Source organism: Notothenia coriiceps, unplaced genomic scaffold (genome assembly GCF_000735185.1).
Source record: "Notothenia coriiceps isolate Sejong01 unplaced genomic scaffold, NC01 NC01_scaffold00001630, whole genome shotgun sequence".
In the NCBI taxonomy this organism is placed as follows: domain Eukaryota; kingdom Metazoa; phylum Chordata; class Actinopteri; order Perciformes; family Nototheniidae; genus Notothenia; species Notothenia coriiceps.
The window spans coordinates 357,373-383,399 of NW_011334331.1; the positions used below are offsets into that span (position 1 = coordinate 357,373).

Sequence of the window (26,027 nt, forward strand, 5' to 3'; positions counted from 1 at the left end):
TGGCATGTCATTAAACCAACAAGCTGCTACATTTGTTATGGTTGGCATATTGAACATAAACTCCTATTTATTAAGAAATGTTGATCGGATTGTTACGTCTTTCCTGACCTAGAAGAACAGAGCCTGCACAATGTGGTGATACATTTTTCCTGTTGACATGCATCATAATCAGATTATTTTTTTTGGTTTTGCACAAGAAGATTAGAATAAACGGCAGGCCTCTGTTTAAATGCGTGAAAACAGACTTATTTAGCAGGTTAAACCTCCACTACATCTAAAGACGTCATGTAGCTCACAACAGGAAATTGTCCATGTCAGACAGGTTCTTACTTACTAGGAAAAGTCTGTTTGGCATGCAAAAAGTCAAATATAAATACTATACACAATACTCCTACAGAGGATTTATTGTAGAAACAAAGACTCAGAATCGGTTTGATGTAAGTATTACACATATGAGGAATTTGGTTTGGTGTAAATGGTGCATACAAAGACACAGAAAGAAGAATACATATTGTTTTGAAGCAGAGGAGCAAAAACATTTGACTATTTTAAAGACTATTGTAAAATGACAATACATTTACACACTATATCAATATGTAAGAGACTGAGTACAGTAGAATAAAATATGAAAAATATTATATTCAAAGTGGAGAACTGTGCAGATTTAAAAAGAGGTTGTGTGGAACAGAAATGTGCAACTTGTTCAAATGGTTTTGCAGGATTTACATAAAGAACAAGAAATATATATTGTCCGGAGGTAATGTTTTTCTTCTTTGAATGAATGAATTCTCTAGATGAGGCTTTGTACTATAGGAACAGAGGTGGAAATGAACTAGAATTTACTCAAGTAGGTACTTTTACTTAACTTGAGTATTTCCATTTAATGCTATAATGCACTTTTACTCCACTACATTTAAAAGGGAAATAATGTCATTTTACTACACTACATTTACTAAAAAGCATTAGCTACTTATAACAAAATGCATCCCTAAAAATGTAACAATTGGACTAACTCTTTAAGTCACAAAGGAGTCAAATTATTCAAATATTCTAACAAAAAGTAAATCAGAATTTTTACTACAAAAGTAAAATGTTACCTTATGCAACAATATTATCTAGACATTTCACATCTACATGTATGAATATAATTATATACACACATAAAGCCATTCTTTTTCTGCACAATGATTACTTTTTTTATTTTGAATTCAGGACGTTTACTTGCAATGACGTATGTTGAAAATCATGTAATGGTACTTTAACTCAAGTATCTGAATACGTACTCTGAGCAGGAATACATTTTATGTAGAGGCCCCGCCCCCAGCGTGACGTCAGGGGAGAGTTGAGCCGAGAGGAAAGCAGCTTTAATTGCGGAGAGAAAAGCCAGCGATGGCTTCGCTCAGGCAGGAGCACCACTACGGGCTCTCCTGTGGAAAAAATAACAAAAACAGCCCAAACAGGACGCTTTACCATGTCAAGCTCACGGACACGGCTCTCAGGGCGCTGGAGGCTTTCCAAACCCTCAAGGTAGCTTTTCATTGTGTCTGTCTGTGTATGTGTGTCTATGTGTGTTTGGAGATGCACTCTGGATAAAGTTGTAGCCTCAGTTTTTTTGCCTTTTTAAAATGTGTTCACTTGCGCATATAGTTAAATTACTTTTATATCTTTTTAGTAATTAAGATAATGAGTGTCACTCAAACTAGTTTACCTCTGAACTAATTGGCTACACCGGTGAGTAACGTTGTCGGGAACGAGGAGCCCGTCAGCTGTTTGCTGGGAAACCTTCCTGTGCTTCAAAGTAAAGCCTGCAGTCTGCCAACTTATTGATTGATAAGTAGCGAATGCTAGGCTCATAATTAGCTCCAGTGGAGACCGTTAACAGCACACAGGCATCGTTGAATGTGTAACTTTAACTTTTTATGTAAACAAATAACAGCATAATTGTGTTTACTGGCCTCATTTAGATCACTGAGCTGAATGTGTGCAACAATGTCCCCATAAATGCATCTGTTTTCTCTCACAACAGGGATCTTTACCAAGTGAACCATCAATTTGCTTCAAAGGAAACCAAGGGGTAAGTTTGTGACTGTTTTTTGTACAAGTTTAGCTCATTGTGCTGAGTAAGTGTCATGTTGTAAAATCCAATCTAGCCATAAAGACATGCAGATAAAATTGTACTTTTTATTACAATTGATATTCATCTGCATACACAAAGGCCCAGTTGTTCAAGCATGGTTTTGTTAGGAAGGCAACATGTCACAGTGACATCAAATTTGAAATTATTTGTTATTACAGGGCTGTGCGACTTAACACAGTTCCAATTCAGAGCCTGAAACTGAGAGTTTATAGCTGCTTCTAATTATAAACTCTTGTCCCTTGTTGGGCTCTTGTATGTGCAATGTAGTAAATCTTATTTTTAAACTCATAATTCCTAAAAGTTTTACAAACTCAAAGAAGCTTTGTTCGTCACAAGAGTGCTGTTGACTCACACGTCCCAGCATACTGCAGCAGTGGGAGTTTATAGCCGCTCGTCTCCAGCAGATAGGAGGCATGCAGGTTACTGGGTCAGCCTGCTGACTGTGAGAGGCTTTGTTAGGTCAGTGAGCGTCGCTGGGAAAATGATTGGAGGGAGGGAGAAGTGTGCACACTGAGAGAGTCTAATCTCTGCAGTCAGTGGAGACGTTTACCATAACACCATGACAGGGATTACCTTTATGTACCTTTTTCTCATTTAGTAAAATACACTTTACATGTGGGAGTGTGTTTTCTCTGTAAATGATGTTGAACACTCATAAATCACTTCTGTCCTTGAAACTAATCTACAGTGTGTAGCCTGAACTATGGGTGTTTTGACTATAGTCAGAAGCAGCTGTGTCCTTGGGGAATACTTGACTCTCTCAGTCAATTTTAATTGCATGGGCTAGTTGAAAAGAGTTGCAACCCCCTTCCTGTCATGCAACTGAGAGCTGGTGAGCTTTGCATGGGGGTTGTGTGGTTAAGTGGATTAAACCTGTAGGTCAAGGTGTGGTAAAGGAGCTGATACATTTCAAAGTTTTGTGTTGCACAGAAATCGTTCATCTTTCTAGGGTTGTGAGAACAAATTGATAGACTTGAGTATAGTTATATTGTGTTTTCTGATACTGTATTGATTCTCAAAAACACCATTATTAATTAATAGTTTACATGCAAATACTCAGATTGCAGAACAAGTATTGGATATTGCAGACACTGTGATAAAGGCAAATGCAGATCCAATTGTTCAGATTGTACTCCGATTATATACATATGGTAGTGTGTATACAATATGCAATGTATGTAGGTCGTTTCTGTTAGGTCTCCAAACTGGCTCCTGCAGAAACTGTCACGACTGTCTTACAGAGAAGCAGTGCTCTACTCCAGGTCAAGTGTTGGAGGTCGGAGGTCAGATGGTCAGCTGCTGCTTTGTTTATCTGGCTCTGTTGATCCAAAGTGCAAAGCCTAAACAGGAATATGTGTTGCATTAAATTAGAAGAAAAGCTGGAAATCCAATCCACAGCTTCACAGCTCACACACTAAGCTGAGGGGCTGAGTTTGAAGTGAACCATAGCACTTTATAAGCTTTGTGAGTGGATTCAGTCCCATTTTATCAGGGAAACTAATGTACCTGTAAAAGAAAGTGTTTTTAAATCACACATTAATAAAGTCTACTTGATAGTTTATTGGCTCCCTACAAAAGTGAAATGCCACCTGGATTGGATAATAGATTGGACATTAAACAGATTACATTGTATGGTAGTTTTGAACAAGAATGCAGTCTTTTGAGATCAAATGTAGCACATTACTTTATTAAATACGTTATCAAAACATGGATGGATACTGGAGAGGACTATATGGATAAAGACAACCCCAACAAGTTGATTTCCATCATTGAGATAATTGTGATTATCCTCACAAGAGTAGCTTGAAAAAGCTGTCTAGCTCAGAAGTGAAACAATAGAGCCTGGCTTGAAACCAAACACTTGACCTATAACATATAGTGTGCTGTCTATAAACAGACAATACAGACAATACATGAATACCATGTTACCAAAAATAACTTTTCCTCAACAAAATGTGAGTTATCGTTATATATTATAATATATGTAAACACACATTTTATTAACGTATGTTTTAGTGTCATTTTAAGCATATTTGGATGAGTATCGGGATAATCTATCATGTCGTAGCCAATTCACACCTAGGCTGTCATCCTAATGGCTGAGGGATTGCACAGATTTTCACACTGCTCCCTGTCTGTATCACTGAGAGCTAAAGTTATTAGCCAAATGAATGTTTAGAGGTAATTACAGGAGCCATGATGCGCCTGATTACAGCATGACTTCAGTTAGCATTAGCTTTCCCTGTCTGCCTGACTCAGACCTTCATGAATGTGTTTTTGTGTATGTGTAGCGCCGCAGTAATAGCTGTGGAGACGACATTAACTTTCTGCCCCGCTCATTTTCCTTTCCCATTCCCAGGCTGGAGTCCCACTTTTTCTCTGTGTGTGAAATGAAAGGGAAAGAGCACAACTTAGACGCTGAGTGGTGTGCGTGACATATGCATTTGTATACGTTAAATGCATTTTCTGCAATCAGGTGGGTGTGGCTGGTTGTTTTTTGTGTGTGTGTTTATGCTGTGCCCTGTGTGGCCTAAAGGCATGATTTATTCATGTCCCACCCACCTTTCTTTTTCCTGTCCTGCCCCCTCTGCCCATTGTGTCTTTAGCCTGACCGGACCAGGGTGGATCCCTTGAGGACCCTCTGAGTATCTGTGTGTGTCTGAAAGAGAGAGAGAGAGAGAGAGAGCATTTCTGGCGCTTTCTTTTCCACGAGTATATCCGTGTATTTGAGTGTAGGTTTTTATGTCTGTGTTTACGCTGCCTTTTGCTGAGATCCCCAGAGTCCCCCTGTGATTGTGTGTTTTCTCCTCTGATTTAAATAACAAAGAGCAGGGGAATGCAGGCTGTGTGTTGTCAACCTCTTTGGATCAACCATATTGAATCGAGTACAGTCAGCCCAGATGTGTTATGGCCTGCCCTCAGGGTTTGTTTGTGCCCAACATGATAGAAACTTCCCTGCTGTGGAACTAATGGAGTGGAGACTATAACAGAGAGCAGGGCATTTGTTCCAGCATAAACATTTAGTCATCTTACCCATGACATGTTTGAAATCTAGGCTTTAATGTGATTTAGTATAATTTTTTACACATGGGAAACACTAATGTTACAACATGTAGAAGCTGAATAATCAAAGTTATTGGTATAGAAACATACATGACTACAATACAAAGCTCTGTTAAATCTGTCTTTAGATACTCATAAAGGATCTTTTGACATAATACTTAAACAATTATTAAATGTAGGACAATTAAGAATGTAAGCATGCTTTTAATTCATTTAGGCAATCTCTTCAGTATGCTGTTGTAAGTTGCTTGTTATAAATGTGTGTTGTTTTCTCTCATATCCTGTTAAGCAGAGTTTGATAACAAAAATGGAAATTGTTGAGGGATTAGGATGTTTTAAACTGGTGGTTAAAGCTTGCTACTCTCATAGAAATCCAGAGAATATGAATCTTGTGCACCGGTCAAATTACATATTTATTTAGCAAACGTGTGTGTGTGAAAGTCGAAGACAAGCGGCCCTGTGAGATCCAGCAGCAGCTCTAGAAAAATGTGCGCTCCGTCCGATTAAGCAGCTTGGAGATATGGAGCACATCTTGGCTCGTGTCCCGTCTAATTCCCTCATGTGAAAGTCCACACCGTGAGCTAATGAGGCATAAAAGGGCACTTGTCCCCCCCTATCACACGTATGTCTTGATATGGCCTTCCATGTGTTAAAACATAGCTGCCTATAGAGGAACCCACCTAGCTGGGGAGGAGGATAGGAGGGGCTTTTGTCAGACACGTTGACCCACAATTTGTTGAAGCTGACAGTTTGGCCCTGAGGCACCTGCCAGAGACGTATCGTTCCTGGCATTGAAGGGGGAAACCTCAGGGGGATGCTTATGGCACAGCACCCTTCATATCCTCCCTCCTCCTTCCAAATACTGAAGCATGCAGCTCTGGCAGCAGCTCTGTCCCTTTTTTGAAAAGCTGCAAATGAAAAGCAATGGAAGGCGATTACAGGCTGGGGCTTGATTACATGCACTGTCTCTCACTAAAGGCAGCCGCATTAATCACACAGTGCCAGCATTTGGCTCAGTTAAAGACGAGACACTGCGTAGCTCCAAGCGCTGACTGCGGGATCATAAATACATGCATAAAAACCTCTAGTTTCTCTCTTTGTATGTCCTTCTCCTGCTCCGCTGCCCTCCCTTGTTTCTCCACTGGTGCCGGAGACACAGACGCACATTGTGTTTTGTATCGCTGTGCTCCATTGTGGAGGGGGCTCTTCTTAAATGGCATGTGTCAACTTGTGGCCCTGGGAACGATTCGTCTCTTTTGTTTGTGATGAGATGATGAGAAGTAGTGTTTAGTGCAGATGAGGGTGGTGGCTGGCTGGCTGAGCGTGTGTGTGTGTTTGTATTTTTGTGTGTGTGTGTGTGTGTGTGTGTCTTTGTGTGCCTCTAAGCCAGTGGTGGTGATGTTTGGCTGATGGCTAGACTTTGGCCCTTTTCCCTCCTCAGCCTTCTGAGTGGCAGTAATGCTGATTACGCCCTGGTGAGAAGAGCTGGAGTTGAGCCTCTCTTTGCTCACGCTGGATTAACACACACACACACACACACACACACACACACACACACACACACACACACACACACACACACACACACACACACACACACACACACACACACACACACATGCTTCAGAGTGACTTGCCTCCTGCTGATAACAGATAGTGGCGACAGGTTTCACTCCCTCCTGCACCTCCTCCCTCTCCTCCTATCAACCAGAAAGGGGAAGCAGTGCCATGGCATCCCACTCTGGAGCCGAGGAGGCCAGAACAAAAGACGGCCTGTTTTCAGAAGGCCATTACTCAGACTGCAGAGGATGTGGAAACAATAGGCTGAATGAGATCTACACCCAGACCCCACATTCAACCAAAAGCTAGCAGGAAACATAAGCCCTGTGCACCGACAAGCAGTCTCTCACAGTTTTTGTTCAATCGACTTTATAGTTTAGTTAAAGCCAGGAAAATGAGCCTTTCCCGTCCTGCGGCTCCAACACGTGGAGACATTTATGACAGTAGGGAGAGGGAACTGAGGCTTATTGAGATACTGTCGCCGCTCACACTGACAGTCATTACTTTAACTGTGTCAAACTTAAGCTGCAGATTTACTTCTCAGAGAAGACACTGGGGTTTCTTGTGTTACTTGGCAAATAGTTGGACATTTTAAATCTGATGCAGGTCAATGGAGGAGATTTGTGAATAAAGACAGCAGAAAGTCATACGTAGTCTCAACAGGCTAAGGCTGATTGTTTTCAGGCTTATTCTACAGACTTACTGTTGAGTGTAACTTGCCTGCTTTCACTTAGTGTGTTAACATAAGACTTATAATTAGATTTAAACCATATTAAGGCAGTACTCTGATTAAAGTAAACGGATTAAGCAGGTTTTTCGAAATGAAAGCCAACCATTACCCAGTTAACAGTTAACCAATGAAATCATTGTCAGTTTTTCAAATGATTGTGGCATGTTTAGGACTGAGGCAGATGCAAACATTGGATTAACGCCAAAGACTGACTGAGCTATTGTTTACCCCACAGCCTTCATGAGGAAAATGAAACCACCACCTATGTTTTCTCTTCAGTGCCTTAACATATTTGTATCTTACTCCATTTCTGTGATTTTTGGAAATCCACAGATACACTCTTACATGCTGGCACGCAGTTGAATAATTACATACACAATTACAAATATCAACGTATTTCAGGTTTATGCACTTTCAGAACTGCAGGTGTTCCCTTCAAATGCTGCTGCTGCTACTTTCTCTTGCGTAAGGTGGAGGGGTGAAAAGTTTACATTTCATATTCCCGTTTTCCAACATGATTAATATAGACAGATCATGACCGTAAATGTTGCTGGCCTGAGGTAATGAATGTGCGCTGATTCATGCATGTGTGAAATTGGGACAGCGTATTGTTCAGTTCAGTCAGTATAGAGAGAGAGAGAGAGAGAGACGAGCTTAAAAAGTGACATTCCAGTGAACCCTGCACAAGGAAATTGAAGCCGATTTGTCAAGGAAGTATGATTTTGTTTGGTTTTTATTTGCTTCTTTTTACTGAGGACGGTGTACACACACATCAGCTTTACCTTAAAGAGGCTGATTAGGCCTCTGAACAGGAGTGTGTTTGATTGATTGACATCCCTGTCCTGTACGCATGGTCACATGTGGAGACTGACAGGCAGGTGAATGGATAAGACTAGCGTTTCTAGTGAATTTGTTAAATTAATCTGCAACGGGGGTCATAGCTTGGGTAAAAGAATGCATTATCTTGAAAATCGCTTCTCTTTTTTCACCTTTTGGTCTCTTGGGGTCACTGAGCATTACTGAGGTCAGAGGTCACTCCCACGTGTAGTGTAGTATTGACTTCAAATTCCTTATCATTAGAAAGTTGATTTTACACTTTGTATTCCTGTTGCTCACAGTGTTCGTATTGTTTATTCAAGAATCACAAAGATCAGAAGCAACCCACAAGCACCCTAAATATTTTTCACTTGAAAGGAAGACAATAAATATTTCATTATTCATGGTCAGTTGAATTCTTTTAAGTGCCACGTCCTTTGTGGAGAGCGCCTCTCTGTGTTTGAATTGCCATGTGTGCCTCTCCAGAGAATGCACCAGACTTCAGTGCGGGCCCCAGCGCCTGGGAATCATAAAGCTGCGAGGGGTGGGGTGGGGGGGGGGGGGGCGGTCTTCAAGTCTGCCCACCGAGGTCATACGAGTTGAGCAGCCACCACTGGATAAATGGCAGCCAGAGCTCCTGGGCGTGATGCATGACTGCGCATTTGCAACAGCTGGAATCCAGTGACAGCGCACGGCACAATGGAGCGAACAGATAACACACATCAATGATGCATAAGATCTCAGTTCAAACATTTCATTCTCACCTAGAAGTGCTTTAGATCTGCAGCTCTTTGACCCTTAAATAGTTAACTCCAGGTTCGACAAAACTTGTGAAATAAAAACTTTGTTGCGTTCTTGTGTTTTACAGATTGGTTCCCATACTACCTTTCTGTAAAATGGCGCATGTCCATATTACTCAGCCAATCTGTCCCAACACCTCCCGGGATGTGAAAGTTGCATTTTGCTGGAAGTGGAATTCAAACCAAGCCGCAGCCCTTAAACGTCTGTCTGGGCTGCTTCAAGTCATCCTCATGAGCAGCAAAGTGGACAGTGAACCTTTTATTTCATTTGTACGTTTCTGATAGAGTACATCAACCAAATTGAAACCGTCCTCAGCCTTCACCCTGTGCCTCCTGAGATTCGATCACCTTTGGTTATGGATGTGAGACCGGGCTGCAATAAGATTATTATGCCTACTTTTATGTCAGTTTGACTGTTTTTCAAAGTTTAAAACCATGAGAAAGTCATTTAAAATGAAATAAGAATGTGTGCAGTTCGGCATTTTTCTTTATGAAGGAATTAAAACATGCATACTTTTTTTGGCCTATTTAAGATGCTTTGCAAAGACGGGAGCTTGAGTTCTGCTTGCATCTATTTGTTTCCCACGCATTTGATCACCCAGTTGGGCACAGCTCTGCTCCCTGGGTGAATCACACAGCTTAGGCTGTACCTGGTAACATTGTGGTGATAATTATCTTTACTAAGACCCATTATGAATGTGGCTGTTGATGGATCAGCCGAAACTATTATTTATTTATAGAATCATTTGAGCATTATCTCAAACCTCAGTTTCCAAAGAACTGACCTTTTGGTTTATAAGGCGCTGGCAGCTGTTTCTCTGCTTTCACAACTTATTCACAGTTTCACAATCAGAGGAGGAAGACACTAAAACGATTCTATGTGTAAAATGGCTTGGACTGACAAAGATAAGCAAGTGACATTTGTATATCTATCGGCCATCTTTATTTGTATCCCCACATCGGTTGTCGGCATAAAAAGGATTTTAACTCTATTACTGTAGCAATGGCTAAGTGGTCATTAAGTACTTTTATAAGCTTGTGAAATATGAACAAAACTGTCTCATGGTGAGAAGAAATTATCCCTCTGGTGAGCTTTCAATGTGATCACAATGTTTTCTCACTTTGGTCTCTCACAAACAAGTGATCCAGTATTAAATGCTTTAGTCGTGTATCATTGAATGTATAGGCAGGCAAACGTTAGATAATCCCTAAATAAACTCACTGAAACATAAATCATGTCAAACACGCTATAAACAAGTTGCTTTGAACCTCTCAGTGCTAACAGCTCAGCCGTTGATAGTATGAATTCCTGTGATGAAAGCCTGCGTGTGTAGACATGTGCAGCGGGCTGATAAGAGAATAGAGCACAAAACACATCTGATGTGACTTTTAAAGACGGCACAGAAGCAAAGCACCACTCTGTTAATTCATCAGCATTAACTAATGTATTAGTTATGATTTAGTTAACAAGCTTCTAAAAACAGCAGAAATGGAATTTATAGAAAATACATTTACTGTATAGTAATGATTTCCATCATTTGGCAAACCAAAGTCTCTTTAAAAGAAATGTAATTGCTTATGGGATGTTCACCTGCATACTGTAAAAACAAACATTCTGTATTTAAAAAAAAATGCATGTGCGGTAATGACAAACAGCCAGTTTTGTGGTGATTAAAGTTGTGTTTTTCTCACATTACCCACTTTAATTTAACCGTTGTTTCATATTGGGGTTGCAACCGATGATTGCTTATTCGATTATCCGGTTTAAAATGTCCACATATTATTTGAGATTCTTTTTGAGTCGATTGATTACTCAACTAATCGATGACGACTCATCATCGCCGCACTACTCATCATGAAGTTAAGATTTTCTGCTTTAAAAGTCATTTTTGTTACTTAACTGTTACTGAAGCACTGGTAGGGATAAAGTACAGTACACGCCATTATAGGAATCCAGCAAAAGGAGTTTATACCCAAATAAAATGTAACACCAGCTTCACTGGAACTCACTGCATGTTATACAATGCATGTGTTAATTGAGAACACTTTTTTTGTCAGTGACCGATTTGAAAAACACTTGAGTCTTGCTTAATGTAACTTAGAAAATCTGCATTCTGCAAACCACACAGTACATTTCAAATGATGGATGCTGGTGTCGCATGCACACACACACACATGTGGGCATGTTGGCATCATGTGGGAGCAGAGGGAAACAGGAGCAAGTGGAGGAAATCCCCGTGATAATTTAACACTTAAAGCTGCTTCCCTGACCCCCAAAAAGATGGCACAGCTGCCTGCAGCATGAAGAATGGGATTGCTGACAGACTGCTGACTTCACCACCACATCCAGTTGCCATTGAAAAAATACTTGTGATGACAGTGAGTGGATCATCTCGACACTATATATACTGTAGTTCCTGACTAGCTAGAGTCATTTCATAAATAATAAATGTAACCCCTGCAGAGCATCTGTGGAATAATGCTCACAGTTCCCATGAAGCTAAATGAATATCCCAGTGAATGAGTGTAGTTTTTCGAATTCAGACGTGCAATTACATATTTTTTCGGTGGTCAAATCATTGTGGATTTGTACTTTTTCTTTTTCTTCGTATCCTTACTTTTCCCGATCTGTTATTATATGTCTGTGTGTGTTCGTGTGTGTGTTCTTGTGTGCATTTTTCTGCCCTGGAGGTTGCAGCCTTGGCTCTGCTGCGCTCCACTGAGTCTGCCAGGAGATCTCATGGACGCCTCAGTGGAGCGGACTCTTAAAAACACTGTTTACCCAAGGAGATTTATTTAAAGTTACAGAGCGGCACAAAGTCTGTGTGTGCTTGTGTGTTACTCATGGCATTTACACATGCAAGTCTGCTTCAGATGCGATAAAAACAAGATGTGCAAGTGTTGGATTGCCGATAGTGTTACCCAAAGGCATATATGATATTTAATTGAATTGGACTATTTCTGCACACTTCATCCTTTGTGTTTTAGTCAAACTGCTGCGCTACGTGTTCGCAAGTTCTCATTATCTCCAAAGTTTTCCCAAATGACAAAGAAAAGGTTGTTTGCTCGTTTTTTTATTGCACTCTGACTCACATGTGTGTCATCTGGATTCAATATGCTCCCAAAACTCTGAGGAGCATTTAGCAGACAGTACTCGTCTTCAAAAAAAAAGAAAAAAAGAGGGATGAATTGTTCTTTAAAATACATGAGGTCCAAATTCCTCAACACGACGGTCTTGATGTTCGCACATTTTTCTGTCGGTATTCAGATTTTGAAAGATATTAATGTTTTTGGTGAACCTCTGACCTTTTTGTTTTGCCATCAGACCAACATTTCCACTCAGGAAATCCCTTATTCTGAGTCAGATTGCCATAAAATGAACGGATGAATCCTTCCTTCTTGTTCCACCATCAGTCCAGAATATAAGATTAACAACACAAGATATATCAATTTGGGCAAACGGTCATTACATGTGTTTCTCCTCCCAAGAGCACAGTTACATTTCAATGCAATGTTAAATGGTGTATATATTGTTAGCCCGACTAGTGACATGGCTTTAGACATTTCAAAATGAACAGTATCCTACTTGTTGCATTCAGCCTGTTCTAGATACTAGCAGTGTCATTTTAGGGTCAACTCTTTTTTTTTAGGGTGTTTTTTTAAATACGTCTTCCAGAATCTGGCGTTTGCAGTAGGTTATTAACTTGCAAAAATAAAAGTTATTGATTTATGTTGATTGCAACCATGTGTTGTTGGCGACATTACATTTGGCTGCGGAGTTTGCCTCAGAAATTCTGCTTTTCCCAACAATAAGTAGAAATGTTGAAATATATCTTTTAAGGAAGCACACACTCAAGAGTTCCTAGGAAAACACTGTCAAGTTAAAATAACTGTGATATGAAATATTCCTTCTGTTCAGTCGTGGAAACATATACAGATAACAGCTTTTTAAAACAGGAAGTGCTGGTGTATGAGTGTGTTGTTTATACAGTAGTTTGCCTATCATCTGCCTCTTTATTGATTTCCCTGTATGTTTTTGGTTAAATCTGACTGCCTGCTGTTATTTCTCCGTAGAACATCAAGATCCCAGCTCCCACTTCAGAGTCTCCTTCTGCTCTTCGCGTCTTCTCCTTCTACTTATCCAGCGACAGCAAAGACCAACCTCAAGCCAGCTTTGACTGCATCCATCAATATGTCACAAGGTACAGAGTCCAAGCACAAATTGAGTCCTATTTTTAATTGATTTCTTCAGAAAATGTCACCATACACTGAACCTTTTCCCCCCATATACACTCCAGGGAGAAATGTTTCTACCACATAAGCAAAGCAAAATACTCTCTTGCAAAAAGAACCAACTGAAGATTATATATCTGTGTTATTTGTTATATCCGATCTACTGGTTGTGGCCTATATGTGACCCCCAGAAGATACTGGTGATCTTCTTCTTAAGCCGTGAGTCTTTCAGCTCTGTGTGTGCCCACGTCTCTGCGGATATCGTGAGAGACTGTCTGCTGCACACAGGATGGGGCAATTGTAATTTCCTGTATATTTCTGGGCTGACCCTCTCATTACTGAGACCTGTGATGCCTTGTTTATGGAGTGGATATGCTGGGAAACCGAGGGCTAACTGTGGTCTGAACTCCAAACTCGTTCTGGCTCCAGTCAGCTGCTGGAGCCAAGACAAACAGCGTAACAGCGTGAGGGCAGGATCCTCCTCTCTGCCCTCACATGTGTTTGGATATTTAGCAGAGAAACTGGAGAAATGATCAGAACTCTCTCATATAATTGGGTTGAGAAAATAAAAATAGGAGAAAAAGCTTTTAAATATGAATTTGACATCCCAGTAAATCCTTGATTTATTTACAGCAATAATGCAGCCCAGCTTCATGTGTTCAACTTTTTTTACTTTTGTCCAAGTGTACTGGCAGTATTCAAGCTCATCCTGGCGCCTTTCCTCTGCTTCTGTCCTGCTTTGAACCAGAAGATCTGGCTTTCTCACATGTAGCACTCTGCAGAGCTATATCTAGCATGTGACATAACATACAGTAACCATAGCCCTGTCTTAGCCACACTATACCACAAAGCCACGTTATTCCTCCTTGTTGGTATGCTGCTCTAAGATGGCTTATAGGCCTATGTTTTTACCCTGTTTACTGTACAACCAGTGGAAAAAAAAACCTGCGGTTCAATGGCTCCGTGTTTTTGTTTTGCAGTGACGGCCGAGAGCAGCTGGAAGGTCAAGGCATCATCCAGGACAAGATCACAGTGTGCGCCACGGACGACTCCTACCAGATGACCCGTGAGAGGATGTCTCAGGTGGAGAAGGACAGCTGGAGCCGCGCCGCCATCGAGATCAAACCCGGAGCCACACATCCAAGTAAGAATAGAGCAGAGGTCACTGTGGAGCATAAACAGAGGATCACAGGATGACACATCTGCAGAGCTTCATGTGGAAAAGGCCACACAGCTTGGAGAGGGACCCAGCAAATTGAATGTGGAACCAGTGATGGCATATAAAAACAAAATATAAATATAACAGCACCAATAAAAGTAATAGGAGTAATTGCCTCACATGAGAAAAACATTGCTGTATTTATTGCTTTAAACTCGAAACCAGATATATTCCTATTTTGATGTGAAATCAAATCAGACATCTAGGCTGCGTTTTAGGTTATACAAATTAGACTGAAAGCCTAGTCTTCTCTTACGTATTTTTTATTTTTAACCACTTTTTTTGGTTGTCAGTTTGTGAAAAGCTTGGTCACATGCTACTAGAAGCACTTCACCTCTATTACTTTTCAGGTATATAGAAAAAAAAGATGCCAACTACTTACTAACAACAAGAAAACACAACGTTTTAACAAAGTGCTGCAACTCTGAGAACCTGTGAACATAACACTGTTTGAACTAGCAGAGACTCCCAGCACTGGGATTTTGTGCCAGCTTAATTAAGTAAAGGTCAGAAGGAAAAAGAAACACATTGATTTTTTTGTGTCTGCCATTTTGAATTTGTTCTAATAAACAAATGATCAAAACGTATACAGATCCTGTACTTCAGGGTAGCTCTCCTAATTCCTTCTCACTCTCACAATGAGGTTGACTTGACGGGGCTAGCATGCTTATTTCAGTAGCTCTGTAACACGATACACAAACGTCTTAGACAGAACTGCAAACCACTTCTTCAAATTCTGTTGCTAATTTTTTATAAGGCCACAATTGTACACATTGCACCTTTGGTTCTATTTAGTATTGTCTCTTACATCTGTCTTTCAAAGCATTGTTGGCCGAATAAAAACACTTTTGGTTTTGGGTCTGAGTCAGCAGCATCTGTCTTTTAACCATCACTTCAGAAGTAGATGGCCAATTCAAATATTCAAATCCAGGTTCATCCAGTTTAAACTGTTGCAACATGTAGTTCTTTGTAGAGGTGATGGGGGTTGTTTCTAAAAGTTGGCTTACAAAGATGAAATATTAGTTCTTTAACTACCTTATTTTCTTGAAAAACACATTGTGGTGCCAAAAGCTTGACATCTTTAATTGTTATTGGCAAACATATTACAAGCTTTGATGAGTACATTTGTGTTTATGGGATTTCTTAGATCTTAATCATATGTACCTAACAAAATGTTATTATTAGAACAGGCATGAACCAGCAAGCCACTTTCTTTTCTCTTTTCTCTTTTTTGTCTTCTCCAACCTTTGCCGTCGTTATGCAATATTGCTCCTTGTGTCAGTGCTGGAGCTCCTGGGAAGAGGACACTCAGGGAGGTTCAGACCTAATTTAAACTGTGAGGATTTTGTAACATAAAATCTTAAGGAGAGGATGACTTGGCAACATATATGCCCGAAGGGAAACATGGAAGTAATGCACTCTAAATCTCCTTTTAGCCTCAGGCGGAGCTCAAGAGTGCACATTATCAGGAATGCCAAAACCTATGGAGCTCTACAACCCACTCTATAATTATTACACAATTCTATGTATTTCTATCAAGATGAATGGCTGGCAGCAGAGTAATGATCATGCATAGAGTTATAATCACATGGCAGGACATCATTTTGTGGTTGAAAGGAAAGCCTTCTTTTCCTGTACCTCTGCCCCACTCTGACCTTCAAAGCGCAGATTAACCTGTAATGGGATTAGCACAGAGAGATAGCTTTCACTGCCGTCTGTCTGCAGCAGAGATGTAAGCAATGATCGATGGGGTGCTTACAACTGGAGACAGATAGCTGCAGGCCAACATGCACATGTGAGCTAGAGATAAAGGTTAGAAGATAGTATTTGAATGAATGTTAGCCCATTAGTCAACAGAAGTACACATTGAGCTGGTGTAAGATAGGTCTTCCCCTCCTTATTCGATTAGTCGTGTTATTTGTTTGAGTCTTGGTCGATTATGATCTATTTAGCCAATGTATGCTTTTTTCATGCTGAAGGAATATTTAAATGTTTATAAGCTCATATAAGCTTTTAATCAGCAAAAATGAATTCTCAAATCGAGTACAGTCCTAGTTTACGCTGTGGTTGGAGTCTTTAAATGTGGGTGCCTTTTAACTCTCTGTCAGCTTTTGTTTGACCTACTACATTGATGACATGTGAAAGGCTTTATTTTTTAAAGCTTGCATGACACAGTTCAATAAGGACCTTTGGTAGATTCTCCCTGCTCTCAGCTTACAAATCAGTTCCAATGACCTTTGGTTAAAGTCTCCCTAAATGTTTGGAAATTCCTAGGATTATATGACTTAAAATGCAAATAATTGTTCTGGGTGTAAAATGCATAGCAACAAGTTTTTTGTTCTTACATTGTGTAGAGTTTGTTGGCAGTGCGACACAAATACAACTTCAGAAATACACTGTTTAACTGAGTATCACTCAGTCAACCCTAAATCATATTCTCTCTCTGTCTACTTTTTGTGTGTTTAGGTAAATGTGTGAAGTTCCAGAAGCGGCCTCTGTCTACATCAGACAGCAGTTTATTCAAGAACTCCACCAACAACCGGAGGATCGGCGGTACGACCACGCCGACCCAGAAGCCCTTGAGGGAGCGCATCATCCACCTCCTGGCTCTGAAACCGTACAGAAAACCGGAGCTGCTGCTGTGGCTGGAGAGAGAAAAAGCCGACCCCAAGGACAAGGCCGAGCTGGGGGCCATACTGGACGAGGTAAACAGACAAATAATGTGTATGTATGCATCGATGTCTGAGTATGAACATACATGTACAAACACTTACATGCATGCTTAATTGGTTTGCACACAGTGGCTCATACACATCTAAAAAGAACATTGAGGACACTTTTGGCTTGTGTTTGCACCTGGGCACATCAAACCTATATTACATTACATGTCATTTATTAGAAGCTTTTATCCAAAGCGAATTACACACATTCAGTACTGTGGACAATCCCCACAGGAGCAATTTGGGGTTAAGTGTCTTGCCCAGGGACACAACGACATGCTGACTGCAGTGGGACTCAAACTTGCTATCCCCTGATTCGAAGTCCAGCACACTATCCACTGAGCCACAGCCTCCCTATATATACACACACTGCCTTTGTGTATGACCTATAAAAACACAACCGTATTGCAGACAAAAATTCTTGTAAAATGCATTTCAACTCGCCCTTTTAAATCGAAACAAACCACAAAAATGCTGCATTTAAGCTGAATTTCGTATACTGATTTAGAAGTTTATGCAACCCAAGAAAATACAAAAATGTAGATTTTTTTTCCAGCTAGCAAACATATAATCTATACTGGAAAGAACAGTGGCCAGCTGTGCTTTAATTGAACGTGTGATCTAATTTAGAAACGTTTACCTTATGGGACTTTCCTGTATACATTTTTGAGTAATTCCTAAATTTTTGTGTTTGTACTGCCAGCCCTTGTGTGTGTTTGAGTGTGCATGTCTGGGTATTTACTGCCCTTGCGCTTGTTGAGGTTTGTGCATGCATGTGGTTTTTGTGTGCGTGGATGTGTGTAATTAGGTCGATGCTGTAATTGTCTCTCTGCTGAGATTGTGTTTGCAGAGGGGCGGGTTGCTCTGTCAGGAGGCCCCAGAAAGATAGATGTCCTCTGAGAAAGTCAGTCTGAGGAGATTAGAGGGGAGGTTAAAGCCGGAGACTCTCAGTTGGGAGCAGAATCTCATATAAAGAGTTTCTGCTTTTCAGGAATGGGGATGTGCCACTTTCAGCACATCCAGGACAGCAGTTGCCATGCTGCTATATCTCACAAAGGAATCACATTGTGTAGATTTTAAAAGAGACATTACTATATTTAATATAAGAAAGCTTTGGTTGTCAACTCTCTTTTATTTCAGTTAATCATGTTGTTGCATTAGGGCAGGGGTGTCAAACTCAATTTCATCGCGCGCCACATTCGTATAAAGGTTGCACTCAAAGGGCCGGTTTTAACTATACAGGACTGTCTCAGAAAATTAGAATAATATGATATATAAAAATAATGTATTATATTACATTATTGCCTCTGAATTGGATTATTATCAGATAGGGTAATAACTTAGTAATTAACTACGTCTGAAAACAGAAGTCCAGGGCAAATAATTGTAAGTCTCTTCAGTGCGCATGTCACAAAACAAGATGCATTGTGGGACATTTATGGGCAACCTGCTTCTGTAAAGTGACATGTAACCGTATAATAAACGTATTATATTCTTTGCAAGCTCTTGCAGGGCCACATAAAATGAAGTCGCGGGCCGAATTTGGCCCCCGGGCCTTGAGTTTGAGACCCCTGCATTTGGGGCAATTTGACGTGCAGCAAATAATTACAAATCTTTAAAGAGATGTATATTTGTAAGGTTTAGATAAATGAATGTGCTATGTTCCTAAGTGCATAGGAAATATGTAGTATTTAAGTGTGATTATTGCATTTTAGTTTGATGAATGGTTTGATAACATTTACAATATTTCCTTTTAAAAGGTATAGTGTATTTTTATCTGTGAATCACTATATTTTAGATCATTTATCATAAATCTGAGGGCAAATCTTTTGTCTCCCCCCTCTGGCGGAGACGGTAATAACCATATGAGAGAGATGATATCGATGGAAACGAAGCTACTGTCCATACATATAATTGAAAAGGAAAAAAAAGTAAGGGAAGACTTTAAGAGAGTGCTTCTGGAGGAGGGGGAGATGCTTACATGGTCCAGCTGGGAACATTTGCCACTGACACTACAGAGAGCTCCTCTAGCAGCCACTGGCTAAATCTTATTGTGTGAACCTGGCAAGGTCTTGAACAACAATCAAACGTCTCCGAATAAAACAGGTTTAAAATATACAAGACAGAGAAATGCCTTAATATGATTTTTTTTAAAGAAGCATCATGGGGTATATTGTATTTTCAGGTGGCCAGAGTGAACCCCAAGGACAGCAGCTACCTGCTGAGGGAGGACTTCTACAAACATGTGCAGAGGGCCTGGCCGGGATACAGCGAGGAGGAGAGGCCGCTGATCAGCAGGCTGCTGGCCAGGTGGGTCACAGGCACAGGCTGAACCAAACGGACATTGCATTACTATTCATTATTAATACAATAAACCAATAATTAAATAGACTTCACATTGCAGAGCCTATTACTCTATAATTTGGGGATGCCTTCAAGTAGCTCTTCACTTTTTCAGTATGTCAAGGGGGTTATATCTGTCAAAGAAATAGTAATTGGAAATACAACCCATCTTCTTCACCGCTCTAGGCAGGCAGCAGCAGCACCACTATTCTGTCCTCTTTTCCTCTTTCCTCCATTCCTCTCAGTCTCGCACATTGCTATACAAGTGCTAATTAACAATCGCACACCAAACTTACATTGTCACGCTGCACATTTTAAGTTTCCAGTTTGAGTTCATCTTTTTAAATGCCACATTAGTAACCCTCTCTTTCTTTCGTTTAACAGGAAGTTGCAGCCACACATCAGCCAGCCATCGAGGAATCTTCCAGCAAATGTGTCAAAGACCTCCGAGGATACAACGCTACATCAGAGCCCAGCAAAGAGTCCTGCAGTGGTAAATGGCCAAATGGTTTTTCATTCGGCTTTAAACATGTTTGAGAGTCACTATCTGCTTTTTAACGTGGAGCTTATTCATCGTCCTTTTGTGAAATACGTTTTAAATGTAGTTGATTATTTTATATTTATAAATTGGATTTTGACTGTTGTAGTCAGTTAAAGTGAATGTCCTGAATGGTATTTTGTTTGTTGTTTCACATAAAGTTAAGTTATGGTTGTTTCTGTGGTTTTGTTAGAAAATATTAAGGTTGATTTCTCTCTTTCTCCAGAAACGTCCCGTGCCTTCTGACTCTCTGGAAAGCCTCGCTGTTAAGAAACAAAGACTTGTGGACCAGAGGTTACAACAGCAGCCCGCAGTAAACGGACTCTTAAACAACAAAGGACACGTCATTTCTGCTCCTTCCTTCAACCCCAGTTTCCACACAAAGACTGAGTTTCAACGGACGACTAACCAAACTGGAAACCAAAATGGCTTACCAGGAGGCCACAGTGGCTTTCCTCTAATGCACAAACTGTCTAGCACCTCTGACACACCGGTCTCAGAGAGCAGGGAACAGGGACCCAAAGTAAGCAGCCAGCCGCCACAGGGCGACTCCGACTGCTCTCACCAGCCGCCCGCCAACAGCCAGCACAAGAAGAAGAAATCTAAAAAGCACAAAGACAAGGAGCGGGAGAGGTTAAAAGAAAACAAGGGCAGCGAATGGTTCGAGACGAGTCCTGATCTCAAGCAGAACCCGGACAAACTTGACAGTAAGACCATCTTTTAAGCAGAACTTTCCTGTCACTGATATTTCTATTACACGGTTTGATCCCATCCTGAGACCAACACATCGTTTTCAATACTTGATGATACTCTTATTTCTTCTGTTTTGAATTCCATAATGGAGTCCGAACTCTAGGAATTTGGGAGATGTCACCTTAATGCTCTTATTAGGTTTGAATAATACATCCATTTTATTATATTATTCAGTAGAGCTATACAGTAGAACCTACATACACCTGCGTAGTTTCTGTCTAAGCCCAACCAGACCCTGTATCTGTAATTGTGGACCCAAGACTGATTTAAAAACCTGCATTTCCAATGCAAAATTCATTCAATAATGTAATTTAAATAATATATTATTCACATTTATCACAACTTAAGGCAAACTAGAGTACCTTTTATTGTAGTAATATACATTTTTGACAGGATGGTCAGAACAGCCCCAAAAGGTCACAGACTGAATAAGTGCCTGAATTCAATTTAATAAAATAAACTATAAAAAAACGGGAAGTTGGCTAAACTCGATCTGATTCAAGCCTGATGGAGCTTTGTGATAATAAAGTCTGACCAGGCTCGAATCCGGCAGGTCGGAGGAAGGTTTGAGTAGACATTCAAAACTCAGAAAGGGGGTGACCCCACCTCCAAACAGTGTTTCCTCCTCTATAAGACATCAGGGTAACCACAGGGACTTTGAGCTGATGACCAGTGGTTCAGTTCCTGAGGTCCACTCAGCGACCGTTTGTCTGACAGCCCTCTGGTGCATTTATAGAGAATGATCTCATAAGCATGACAGTGTTTGCTCTGCTAAGCTGGTTCTCTTGAGTCCTCGGTGTGCGGCTGATTGACTCAACAACAGCCCGAGCTGCGCTTTGCGTCTCTAAGCTGATATGTCTCCTGACACCCACCAGCCTCTCTGCACATACAGAGACACACACACTCATGCTGTGTCTTGCAAAACAAAAACACATTGCCTAACATTCAGCCGAAGACAAAGCGTCATGTAATTGATGCCTGTATTGACTCAACTGAAGCTCATTTATTTTCTTTATCCTCTGCATTTATTCCAGATCCTGACATCACAAATGCTGTGGCCTCTGAGGAGAAACCAGATTACGTGCTGTGAGTGTAAACATCTTTTATGATGTAGCATAGTTTTATTTTTAACACATTTAGGACACTGGCTGTTAAAATATGTGGTAAAAACAAACAGTGGGTGTTAACATCCATTCTATTTTTAACAGTATTCTTGCTATTTTTTCACCATCTGCAAGAGGAATTATTTACAGCTCCCACAACTTCAAATAATTGGTCTTGTTACACAACATATAACACAGACTTGACTTGTTTGTTGTGAATGTATTGGTCTTATATATAACTGACACATTCAACAAAGAATTGTCTCAATGGAGATGAATGGATAGAATACACCTGTATGTTTATCATTACCAGTATCACAATGCTGTCATCTTGTGTCAGAAATATGTACTACACAAAATAAGTTTTGAATTGCAACATGTATAAATGCAATTGTCTGTGTCTTTTTGCAGTTCTTACGGCCCCATAATGACTTTGGAGCAGCGTGAGCGGTACCAGGAGGACTTCTGTGCAGAGTACGATGAATACAAAGACCTCCACTCGCGGATCGCCACCATTACTCACATGTTTGTTCAGCTAGGATCCAAGATCAAAAGCTTGCCCCCTGGCACGCGAGAATATAAGGTACATACATTTAACCTGAAGCATGCAAAAAATGCACAAATATTTTATTATGCAGCTAAATAATATTAAACTATATAATCATTTTCTTCCTTTGTATATTTTAGATAATGGAAGGCCAAATACTAGGAAAGTACTCCAAGTATCGAAAGGTGAGTTGAACATTCAAGTGGTTTAAGCTATGGTGTTGTTTTTGTTTCATCTCCCTAATTTTGTCAACATTGTTACTAAATGTCCTGTTCTTAGCTTCAATTAATTTCACCTCTTTATCATCAGTCAAAATATTCCTCAATCTCAGATTTCACTCGATTTAAGGGAAACTGTTTATTTTCTGAGAACAAGGGAATATCAATATGTGAACTCTTTCACACTTTCTTCTCTCTCCATAGAAGTTCCCAGGCTACCGGGAAGAGAAGAAACGCTGCGAATATCTCCATGAGAAACTGTCCTACATCAAACAGCTCATCGCAGACTATGAAGTCTCTCAGGCTTCTTCATAGCATTGGATCTCTTTTTTATCATTTAGTTTCAATGTGGAACCCTGTGCTTTGCATTAACAACATAGGTTTAAAAAAAAAAAAAGCATTTCATCCGAGAGTTTTACTAAAGATTTTTGGATTGAAACTGCAGCGTCGACATCCACGGCCTCTGCTTGGATCAAGGACCATGCTGTGAGCAACGAAGATATGAATCAGTAGCAGTTCTCTCTTTGTTTTGAAAGTCTATTTGCTTTCGTTTAATGAAATCACTTAAAAGATACAAGTCCAAGGGAGAGTGAAACACTCATCAAATTGTCATGACAGACAACTTCCCTAATAGTTTTTGACCGCCTTGCTAAAACCAGTGTCAGTGTAAGCCATTCTGATGGAATTATTTAAAAGGTAGGAAATTATGAGTTTAACTTATTCACTTTGTTTTTTGACATTAAGTCAAACACTGCTCCAGGCAGATTTCCCTTTTATGAATTTAAATATTTCAATATACAGTTTGCTTTTTCAATACTATATCAAAGTTGCCTCATTGATCATTTGAATAACGATTGAATAGCCTAGTGCAAAAAATGGATGTTTGAAGTCGTTTTATCTCGGCCTTCACATCTGATTCCCAGTGCAGATTCCTTTCACGTTTCAGGCAATTATCTTAAAGCAAGACTATTTTAAATACATACTGCATTACCATCAACTTATTCAAACTTTATTTGAATTAAAAAGGATATTTGCCAGGATACAAGTGAAGAAATCTAACGCTTGGGCCAAACTTGGACCCTTTTTTATCAATTGATGTATTAAACTGAAGATATTTTTTTAAATAAGGCCAGTTTGTAGCTCATACTTTTCCCCTGAAAGGATCTGCTAAGCTTGTTTTATGACAACTTCTTAAAATACCTGCTAACATTTTTGTTTCCAATGAGAACAATAACTGGAAAATATTTAAATTGTTTGAAATGTTAAGATTGAGGTACATGCTGTCTCCCAAATGCACTTGTTTAAAGTATTTATTCACCACACCCGTTTTTTTTTAGTCACAAGTAAAGGGATCAAAATGCTTTGATGGCTGTTGCAATAATTTGGTGAGGAAGGACGATTATTTCCCCCAAATGCAATACTGACATTGTTAACCCGGGACAAAGTCTAGTTTAAAGTATTCTAACCCACTGTAGAGAAGAGTCATGACATTTTCTTCCTTCTTTTAACTACTGATGTATTTATTTTAAGCCACCTTTCTCGGTTCTGTGCTGTCTTCTGCTCAGCTTGAAGCGTAAGGTCTTTCTACTTAAAAATGGGTTTCTCAATCCAAGCAGCTGGGAAAGCTTGTGAACTGTAACATTTTGTCTCCAGCAGTTCAAATGACAAATGACAAAAGACTAAGGGCTGTTAAATGTTTCAAATGCAGTTGAAATGGGAAAAATCTGTTTTGGCAGGAGGAGATATCAATGTTTGAAGTCAACTAACTATATTTGTTTCCCTCGAGTTTGACAGTGAATTGAACAGTATAGCTGTGGGTGATTTCCTCATATTGACCCAGGGACAAATACATTGAACATACATTTGATATGGGAAAACACTAACAACATAAACCTTTCAGAAGAACTCATTACCAGCATATTTGAAAATGCTGAGCTGGGAATCATAGAAACGCTCACGAGAAAGCTGCCTGAATTGACAACGTTGAAGGATACAGTGAAGGATTTCCAAGTCCCTAGATATTTGGTATTCAAGGAAATACTGAGCCATATTGGTTAAAAGAAGAAGTGTGTATTTGCTACACAATAACCTGTTAATGTACTATTTTAAACAACTGAAGGGGCTTTTTAATCTTTTGAATTCCACTTAATAATCAGTGTCAAAAAAGGGGGCAGAGGGCTTGTTACATTTCAATTTGAATTGTAATTTTGTTTGTGGTTACAGCTTTTTACTGAAAGTTATCACTGAGTCAATGACGTAGAAGCCTTAAAATGACACTTTTATCAACAAACTGCCAATATCAACAAGGATTCATCACGTGCACACACACCTGTTTTTCTGCCTTACTGTATATTCCTCTGAGCTGTTGCATTTAAACCTGTCTTTCACTGTTCAAATGAAAGTGTCTTTCCCACACTTTTGAATCTTACTTTCTGGAGGAAATCTTTGATTATGTAACTTCAGAATTACTATGATGGCATAGCGTTCTCATCAGTTGCATTTTTTTTTTTCATCTTTAAGGTACGCTGTTTTTCATAATCAGATATGTTGGTCTGGTATTTATCATTAGGGATTCCACTTTGGTTTTTACACTCTTTCACTTTGATATTATCATCTCTTCTTAGCACAGCCATTTGGTTTGAAGACTGTCAACAGAGATTTCAGATCAAAAGAAATCCATTGTAAAAATAACAGTGATCATCAATTCCAGGTAATGGGTGGTAATTATAAGAAAGTTACAGGGGGTGCAAAGTATAATTATGTTGAGTGGTTGATTAAAGACCATGATTATCTGTGGGATATTGAATATAGACCATAATTATCATTAGGCTATATGATGGAAAAAAATCACTAGTTGTAAAAAACTGAACCATTCTTCCAAAATCACAGATGGATTTTATTTATCTGATGAAGTCTTAATCACAAGCTACAAAAAAAGTTCAGACGGTGTTTTCTTTTGTGTTTATTGTTTTGACTACATATGCTGCATACCTGCTGAAGGGAAAGCCTCATCTTATTCAGAGAAGAGTATGCATTATGAACTGCATTTTACAAATGTACACTTTCTATTTTTCTGTTGTGCAATGTTCAAAAGAATAAAAACATCAAAGATATGTCCTTGTTTCATGAGCCTTGCTCTTTGAATTTCCAATGCAGGTAATCTGCATCATTCATTGATCATCATTATTGATGTTGTCTTGACACAACATTGTTTTACTGTGCAGTCGTCTGAGTATACGATGTCTGC

The 26,027-nt window shown here is 39.7% G+C and overlaps 1 protein-coding gene across 2 annotated transcripts; it reads left to right on the top strand.

Moving 5' to 3' along the window:
* Nucleotides 1–1,353: 1,353 nt before the first annotated feature.
* Nucleotides 1,354–25,893, top strand: LOC104963080 (RNA polymerase II elongation factor ELL2-like). 2 transcript variants are annotated; one of them, XM_010791632.1, is made up of 12 exons: nt 1,354–1,527; nt 2,027–2,074; nt 13,181–13,308; nt 14,320–14,483; nt 17,025–17,263; nt 19,464–19,588; nt 20,006–20,114; nt 20,386–20,866; nt 21,947–21,998; nt 22,427–22,598; nt 22,703–22,747; nt 22,985–25,893. In XM_010791632.1, exons 1-12 carry the CDS (start codon nt 1,390–1,392, stop codon nt 23,093–23,095), a joined length of 1,812 nt encoding a protein of 603 aa, XP_010789934.1. In that variant the 5' UTR covers nt 1,354–1,389; the 3' UTR covers nt 23,096–25,893. The 2 variants fall into 2 exon arrangements, with proteins under 2 accessions (XP_010789934.1, XP_010789943.1); XM_010791641.1 differs by lacking the exon at nt 1,354–1,527 and adding an exon at nt 11,388–11,485.
* Nucleotides 25,894–26,027: the final 134 nt, after the last annotated feature.